This window comes from Rhinolophus sinicus, chromosome 16 (assembly GCF_057876585.1).
Source record: "Rhinolophus sinicus isolate RSI-liver-muscle chromosome 16, RSI-T2T, whole genome shotgun sequence".
NCBI lineage: Eukaryota > Metazoa > Chordata > Mammalia > Chiroptera > Rhinolophidae > Rhinolophus > Rhinolophus sinicus.
This window is the reverse complement of record NC_142516.1, coordinates 29,660,547-29,669,411: the sequence shown is the minus strand read 5'-3', so window position 1 is coordinate 29,669,411 and position 8,865 is coordinate 29,660,547. Positions and strand designations below refer to the sequence as shown.

Below are 8,865 nucleotides of genomic sequence, written 5' to 3'. Positions count from 1 at the left end.
GTCCGTCCTAGACCGCTGCCTCCCGGCGTGGCTCGCAGCCCCGGGCTTCGGTGGACCGAGGAGGCGGCGCGATCTGCGTGTCCCCGGAAGGACTTACATTGAAAGGCGGGAGAGAGAAGCAGCTGAGAGGCGGAGGAAGCCTGAGGGGGCGGTGGCGAGCGGACGGGACGCCCGCGGCCTGAGGAGCTGGTAGCTCTGCCGAACCTGCCGAGCCCACCCGGCCGCCTCCTCTTACGCTTCCGGGAGCCGTCGCGAGCAAGTGCGCCTGCGCGCCGGCCACTCCGCGCGCCTCGCTGCTGTCCTCGGGCGGGCCGGCCGGCGTCCCCGCGGTTCCTGCGGCGCTTCCCGCCCGACGTCTCGGCTCGTCCGCGCACCGGCGTGCGGCATGTCGCGGCGGCGGCACAGAGACGAGAATGACGGTGAGTGTCCTGGGTCCGGCCGACGAGGCCGCGCCCAGGTGGGTGCCGACGTTTGGCTTCCTTCGTCTTCGAGTCTCGAGGGAAGCCCTTCCCACCCGGGAGCGTTCGGGAGTCGAGGAGGGAAGGGAGGCACGGCGGGAGTGTGGCTGGGCGACTTCTAGAAAGCCCCTGCTTATCCCCTCGCCCCAGCTCCTTTAGTCGTCCGGTAGGAGGCCTGGGGGGCCCCAGGCCTCTAACGACCTGTCAGGATTTGGTCCTTGGCACCGCCGAGCAGAGAAGTATGTACTTGTGTGGGTCTGTGCGGCGCCGCTTGGGGACAGTGGCAGGGACCCTCTAGCCTCAGTTTCTCCTTTTGCCCCTCCACCTGCACCTGGAAAGGGCTCTCCCACACTGCTGAAGGAAAGGAACAAAGCCGTGACTGAGAGAGCTGATGAATCGCATTGTGAGCTCTGCTCCCCTACCGGTCATTGTTGATTTGCCTTCTTTCAAGCTTCAGGGAAAGAGATCTGTCTCTTACCCACACCCAAGAGGTCACTGACAAACACATGCATGTTGTTAAGTTAGATTTTGCACTGGCCGTAATTGTATTTCCGTCGTGTAAGACAGTGCTGGAAAACGAACTGGAGAGCTCGCAGAGATTTAGCTCAGGAGTTGCCATGTCCATTTGGATGGTTGTGCTCATGGGGGTCATGGTATTGTCATCATAAACCAAGACTAATTTTGCAGTTAAAAGTAGGAAAAGGTGCTTCCATTGCAAAAATCAGTCAAGAACACACATCCACAATGAAAGGGACTAAGAGCCATTCTGTTATTAGTATTTTAGTGTATTGTTGTTTGAGAAGAATGTAGTGTTTAAAGAGGCCAGACTTTAGAATCGGGGGTTTAAGTTCAAAGCTAGACCCTAGGATTTACTTTGTGACCTTGCTCAGGTTATATCACCTCTTTAAACTTTAATCTGTAATATAGAAGTGATATAGAAGGTGGTACATAGCTCTCAACGGTTTTGTGATGGTTAAGTGAAGTTATGCTTGTAATGAATGGCTCATGATAATGTTTCTTTAATCATCTGTTAAGACTTAAGAGGTGGTAAGCATTGGCAGATGTCAATGATGTAAGAAAAATACAGAACAAAAAATTTTAATTGAATTTTCTGCACTAACATTTTTCTCTCCTTGAATGTTGGGGCAGTTAGGGTAGGTAAAACTAAAACAAGTGTATTTAGTTTTAACAACGAAACATCAGATTTCTGTTAGGGCATGGCTTGAAAGGTTATTCTAGTCCAGCCTTCTCATCTGACACCTAAGGGTCTAGAGTTTTAGTGTAATTGGCATGGAGTCACAGCCAGCAGTGCCCAGACACCAGTGAGTGCAAGTTCCAGGGTCCTGTTCACTACCCAGGAATTATGCTTCATGCCTTTTTTTTTTTAAACACAGGAGGCTTCTTGTGTACATTTGGGGCACACAAAATACAGTTTTCATGTGCTTTGAATTTGATTAATCAGAAGCTAATATGCTTGAAGTCATCATTTGGTGTTTAAAGAACTTGAGCCTTTTATTAAAGTTCTTCCATTTTCTTTTCTCACACTTTCTTTTCTCCACTTCTCCTACTTCTCCCTTTTAGAGTATCCCTACAGGGAGAGAAAATGTTTCCAGAGGGCTACCTGGAGAACTGGATTTGAATCTGTAGAAACGCAACTTTTGCTTCGGTTATTGGGATGCTGCTGTAACTTTCTTGGGAGTTACCTTCTTTTAGTACCAGCTGGCAGCTAAATCATTGTCTATTTGGGTCTTGCTGCAGGTACCTCAGAATAAGTAAAAACCAAAAAAGCAAAATAAGGAGTTAAAGTTTACTATGGTGAATGAATAATTTAGTAATGAAGGGGCAATTTATAGTTCCTCATAGATACTACACTGAATCTGGAACTTTTGTAAATTGCCACAATTTGGGTAATAATTAGCTAGGGTTTACCCTAAACAGTGATCTGAATCAAATATTTTAGATACTTTCCTTTTAGCTGGGCATCTGTTAATTTTTTAATTAGAAATATTAGAAGCTTAAATATTATCGAAGGCTATTTTAAAATAGGCTGCATTATTATAATCATAGTTTAATAGATATATCAGAGCATTGCTGGATTATTGTCAGCTCTTAGTCAGTGACTGCCATGACTTTCCATGTGCTTGACTAGATATAATCATTTATTCAACAAATATTCAACAGTGCCAGGCACTGTCCTAACTACTGGCAGTGCAGCAATGGACAGTATAAAGATGGAGCCTCCCTTTTACAGACAGGAAACAATCAAGTCAAATATAGTATATTATATGGTGATAAGTGGTTACAGAGAAAAAGAAAACTGGGTAAAGAGGGTAGAGACTGCTGTGGGGGGCAGGGAATTACTGTTTTTGTATGGGTTGTTCAGGGAAGACCTTCCTGAGAAATGCATCTGCAGCGGGTAAGGGAGCAAACCCGGCGGCTAAATGGGGGAAAGCAGGTGTCTAAGTATAGGGAATCAGGAGAGCAAGGACCTTAAGGCTCGCAGCAAGGAGGCCAGCGTTGCTGGAGCAGAATGAGTGAGGAGAGGTAGCAGAGGATCAGCTCGTAGAGGGTAATTTTTAAATTGTATCTGTGTTGAGACTGGAGTATTCAGGATCCAGGGAGACAGTTAGGATACTATACCAATGGAGTTCCCCTACAGGTCATTTTATAGACAAGGAAAGGGAAGTGCTAAGTGGAAATTAATGTGCATGAATGCTGGTTGAGTGCTAAATCTAACTTATTTCTTAGAACCTCTCTTAAGAATATTTCCGAAGCTTTTCAGTTGTTATAGAATATGCACAGGGCAATAGCTGTTCAATAGACTGTTTTGTTCTTTTAAGGAAGTATTTAGATTGTCCATCAGCTTCCCCAAAACCCACATTTAACCCCATTTAAGCTACTTAGCATTAGGCCCCTATCCTTTAGACTGTGACTGGTTTTTTTACTTAACTATAGAAAAATAAAATGAATAAAGTGAAGGGATTTGTTACTGTGAGGAAAAGTATAGTTTGTTTCAGAAGTGATGGTTACCTCTGCTTTATTTAAGTCTGCAGAATTGTGGTACTTCACCTGTTGGTTTTGTTACTTTACTTTCTCTTATATTGTTGGTTTTTGTTTTTGACTCTGTGGGTCTAAAACTTCTTATAGTGTATCTAATTCTAAATAAGGATATAAGATGTAGTACAAAGTATCCATATAAAATTAGAATCACTTTAGAGGGGAAAAATTATTTGATGTATTAAGATCCTTTTAGATGGGTTTAAGAGAGACCTGATTCTCTTTTCTATACTAGCCAAGGGAGTCTGAGTAAAGTGGCAATGTAACTTTAATTTACATTGCAAAACTTCTACATAGTTATATTTTAATATAAAATCTGTTCTTGCTTTGGGAGCTACCATAAATATGTTTTCTTGAGGGTACGTGAAAACATTCAGCTAATTCCCCAAATTTTATTCTTAATTAGGGTGTTTTATTCTACTTCCCTGTGCTCTCGCCCAGGTTCTCTTCTGAGTTCAATATCCTGTGACTGTTTATGAGTTCAGATTGTGTCTATGGTTCCCTCTTTCCTTCATACTCTCTTGAGTATCAGGTGAGAGTGGGGCATCTCTTACTTCTTAATACTTTCTGCCTCCCACTATTCTCCAAATAAAACTTGTTCGGTACAGTCAAAATGGGAAGAGAAAAAGGTGTTGCAGTTCAGATATACGACTGTATGCTTGTATTTTCTAGTTTTTCTTCAGAAATCCTATTCCCCACATCATCATTTTCCCCTTTTCAAGCTTACAAGAGGATCTGGGAGGGTTGCTTTAAAGACGGGTATGATTCCAAACTGACACCAGAACGAGTCAGATGGATAGTCAATTTAGGGAGGTCGTGGAGGTGGGATGTGGAATAAAGCTTGGCAAAGTAGATGGGCCAGAAAGAAGGGGGCAGTGGTTAAGGTTTAAAACAACAAACTGCTCTCATTCGGCTGGTTTTTCAGTGTGTGCATTCTCCCAACCTTACTGGAGTCTGGTTCTGAAGAACACTTATTTAGTATTCTGCTTTCTAGAACAGAGTTTCTCAACATCAACACTGTTGACACTGGGCTGGGTTATTCTTTGTGGTTGGGAGTTGTCCTGTGCAATGTAGTATATTTAGCAGAATCCCTAGTCTCTACCCACTGGATGTCAGTCGCCCTCCCCAAGTTGGGACAACTCATGTAGTCTCCAGAGATTGCCAGGTGGCTCTTCGGGAGCAAAATCTCACCCAGTTGAGAACCATTGCTCCAAGAGAAGGCTGTTTTTAATGTCCTGGCTGATAGCTTACATAAGCATTGCATCAAATACGCAATTTTTTTTTAATGATCGAATCTTGGAAACAGAAGACCTTTGTGTGAAAGTTGGCTCTTCAGGTGGTGGAACCTTTATATATAGATCCTGTGACTTAGGTTTCCTGTGTACTTAAGATTCAAGGTCACTGATCCCACTATGCCACACATGTCTGCAACTTTACATAGGCAGTACCTCCAGGGATACATTTCAGTTGTCACACTGCATGCCTGTTGTATTTTTTATGGCATTATCCCTTCAAAACTATTCAGTGGTTATTTAAACCAGATCATAATGATAACTAAGGAACTGGGGAGTCAAAGCAGAGTGCTTTATTCTGTGGCCTTTTATAATACTTTCATCTGGTCCTACCTGGATAGTAATAGATTAGTTTTATTCAGCATATATTCAAGTGGTACATGAAGATCATTTCAGTCATTGGAATGACTTTTAATACCGCAAGCTTAGAATAGCCAAGTGCTGTGTTTTATGATAATCACCATATATTTCAAGCCATGTTTCAGTGGCAAGTAAGTGATTATGAACTCTGTAAAAATGGTTCAGTTCCTTTGGCTGTGCAAGTCTGGAGAAGATTGAAGTTATATATAACTTGCTCCTGAGTAACCCTATATCCATCTGCAGGTTTTCATTATTAATACAGTTCTCCAGCACAGTCACAGACTGTTGCTTCCTCGGCCACATGCCATTCCCCATCTAGGAAGTCAAAAGTGGAATTATATTGGAAGACTAGCCAACATTGTATGTAGCAACAGCAGTATGTTCCATACTTAACACTATTATTTAAATTTTTAAGCCTTATGTTATTCCACAGCAGGAGGTAAGGGGGGTGTGTTACAGTTTTAAACAAAATAGTAAGAGATCTTTAACAGCCAAGAATCTGAATAGTAGACAGTCCGGTGCTTACGGTTGATTTTTAGCACAACTTCATTTAACTTGAGTTCTGTAGCAATCAAAAGGACAAATAGTTGACTTGTAATGATTTCAGAATAGGAGGTTTGGGGTTTCTTTTTAAAGAGTCTTTGAATGATACAGTTTTTGAATATAATAGGATCAGTAGTTAACGTAGGGAATCAAGAGCCAGTTAAAGCAGAAATCATAAAACATACTTCTTTCCCCCAGCAAATATTTGGTATAGTGCTGAAGACGTTTCTTTGAGTATATGTCTGCTGATTGTAATTCCCGTTGTTTGGAATAATCTGTACCCTAGTGCTGTGTGGGACCAGCACTATTTTTATTCGTTTCAGACACTTGTAAAGCTAGTGAGGAATCCTAATGTTTTATGCTCCTTTGCCCATCTTTTGAAGTTTTCCTCGTCATACCTGCTACAAAAGCTTTTTTCCCCTAACCTTTCCAACACATACTCCTTGGTTTTGCACCCATATTTTTTTGGCTTACGTAGTAATTTTCATTATTACAATGATGCATACTGCTGGCACTAACAGGTTTTAGGAATTTTACACAAAATTTAACATAAATAATGCCTACCTCTTGGAGTTATTATAGTGGCTGTGGGAATGGAGACTATTGGTTAATCCTGCCTAGTCTGAGAAGTGGGACGTCAGTTAAGAGCTTCTATTATGTGTAAAAAGTAAGGCTTCTGGTAGAAAACAGATTATAGTACTAAGAAAAGTTAAATAAAATTTGTGACAGTGGATTTATCATGTAATGTCAATTTTTTACATTATTGAAACAGGCGGACAGCCTCACAAAAGGAGAAAAACCTCTGATGCAAATAAAACCGAAGATCATTTGGAATCTTTAATATGCAAAGTAGGAGAAAAGGTATGCACCGAAACTGGTCCGGACTGTGATGGGCTTCCGGTTGTCTTTGACTGTGTTTTGGTTAATTTCATCAGCTGAAAACTTGATGATTTGTTTTAGGCAAAGCTTGCATGGCCAATGTAAATGCGTATTAAAACACTTAGGATGCAGATAATTGAGAATTAAATGTTTTTAGTGCTTTTCATAGAATATGAGTCTTAAAAGAGTTCTTATGGAATAGTCCTCTCAGTTTACAAATGAAGAGCCAAACAAGTCCTGGATACTTGAGGAAATTTGCCCAGAGTCACATAGTGAATGAATTTGAGAATAGAGTCCATGATGTCCTCATTTCTAATACTTATTCTGCTTAGACTGCTTACTTTTAAATTTTCATTCATTCTCTTTTCATGGGTATCTAAAGAACAGTAACTATCTGAATAGATTTATACTAAACCTGTCTTAGTGCCTTCTGCGTGTAAGACTAACTTTTTATGATCACCTAGGAAATTTTAATTCACTAATTGCTACGTACTTAACAGACATTTCATATGCTGTCCTTTGCAGAGTGCCTGCTCTTTGGAGAGCAACCTAGAAAGCTTGGCTGGTGTTCTGGAAGCTGATCTTCCTAACTACAAGAGCAAGATCTTAAGGCTTCTTTGTACAGTGTATGTATGCAAAAGATTTATGAATCCAGGTGATAATGTATTATCTACTCTTAAATGCTTTGGGAAATGTTCACTGTGTTATGTTCCATATGTGATTAGCTTTCCTTCTGTCAGGAGATTTGTACACATGAAATGACCTTCGGCCCTTTGGTGAACTCTTAGAGATAAAGAGAAGTAAATTTGAGCATTTTCCTTCTGTTTTGTTTCTTGGAATCTTAGAATCGTTTGAGTTGACTTTTTCAGTGAGGTAGACATGTTCACATTCAGAGATTTTCTTTTACGCACGTACATTTAAATATATATAATAGAATTTAATTTACAGTTCTAACCAGTAGTACTAAACAAATTTGTCAACTGGTCACTCAAGTAATAGCCCTTCTTAGAAGACTGAAGAAGCTTTTGCAGCTATTGTAGGCATAATCTTTCTGAGTTAGATTATTAGCTAGAACAAGTATCAGCATTTAATTTGTAAGGAAACTAAAGTGGGAAAAGTCTCACATGGAAGCATGAAATGGTCTCTCCCAATGGTAGAACTAGCATTCTAGACTTTTTCATCTCTCAGATAGACATTGATCACCCTGAATTGTATGCCTTGCGAAGAAGTAGCTGTGACTTCTATATAAAGGGATCTTTGTGCTTTACATTAAATTATGAATTATTTGGGGTGGCCGGATGGCTCAGGTGATTAGAGTGTGAGCTCTGAACAACAGGGTTGCCGGTTCGATTCCCTCATGGGCCAGTGAGCTGCGCCCTCCACAACTAGACTGAAGACAACAAGCTGCTGCTGAGCTACCACAGGGGTGGCTGGATGGCTCAGTTGGTTAGAGCACAAGCTCTCAGCAACAAGGTTGCAGGTTCAATTCCGACATGGGATGGTGGGCTGTGCCCCCTGCAACTAAAGATTGAAAATGGCGACTGGACTTGGAGCTGAGCTGCGCCCTCCACAACTAGATTGAAGGACAATGGCTTAGAGCTGATGGGCCCTGGAGAAACATGCTGTTCCCCAATATTCCCTAATAAAAAATTTAAAAATAAATAATCACCACCCAATGGGAAAAAATAAAAAAAATAAATTATGAATTATCTGTTAGGTATTTTATATTGTCATTTAAATTATTTTTAAAATAATGTTTTTAAATGCCTATAGCTCATTTTTGAAATTTAAAAATACAAATTGAAACTATCAGTAGATTTTATATTAACCTCTCAAAGTACAAATAATGTAGGTTACAATTTTTAAAAGGAATCTATCTAATATTTAGGAAGACATGTTCTTAGACTAAGAAACTACTAAGAAAAATCATTTTGCTGTTGTTATCCTTAAGATGTTTTCTGTTTTGAAAGCATTTATTAGACGGAGTAGATTTATGCTTAAACTCTGATGGAAGCTACGGCTTTTGGGTTGGGGGGGTAGGGGTTGCTATTAATGTAAATATCTTTTTAAAATGTAAATTGCCTCTAATACCCTGCTAGGTACCTTGGGAAAACAGAAAAAGTGTATGAGAATCTGAATGATCATGAGTTCCTGTTTGCTTTTCTTTTAGAACTAATTTCTAAAGGCCGCCTAAATAGGAAGCAGCATTTGCTTCTTCCAAAGGTTTATTACTATAATCCTCTTCCCTAATTTTCAGATAACTTTAATGAAAACAC

General features: G+C 40.5%; 1 protein-coding gene across 2 annotated transcripts in view; it reads left to right on the top strand.

Moving 5' to 3' along the window:
- NCBP1 (nuclear cap binding protein subunit 1) overlaps nt 1-8,865 on the top strand; it is a 36,244-nt gene continuing 27,379 nt past the window's right edge. The window contains exons 1-3 of one of the 2 annotated variants that reach the window (XM_019729179.3): nt 1-419; nt 6,483-6,571; nt 7,115-7,215. In XM_019729179.3, coding sequence (XP_019584738.1) covers nt 386-419; nt 6,483-6,571; nt 7,115-7,215 — 224 coding nt within the window. In that variant the 5' untranslated portion in view covers nt 1-385. Of the gene's footprint in view, nt 420-6,482; nt 6,572-7,114; nt 7,245-8,865 lie in introns of both variants that reach the window. The other variant, XM_019729180.3, reaches the window with a different exon arrangement.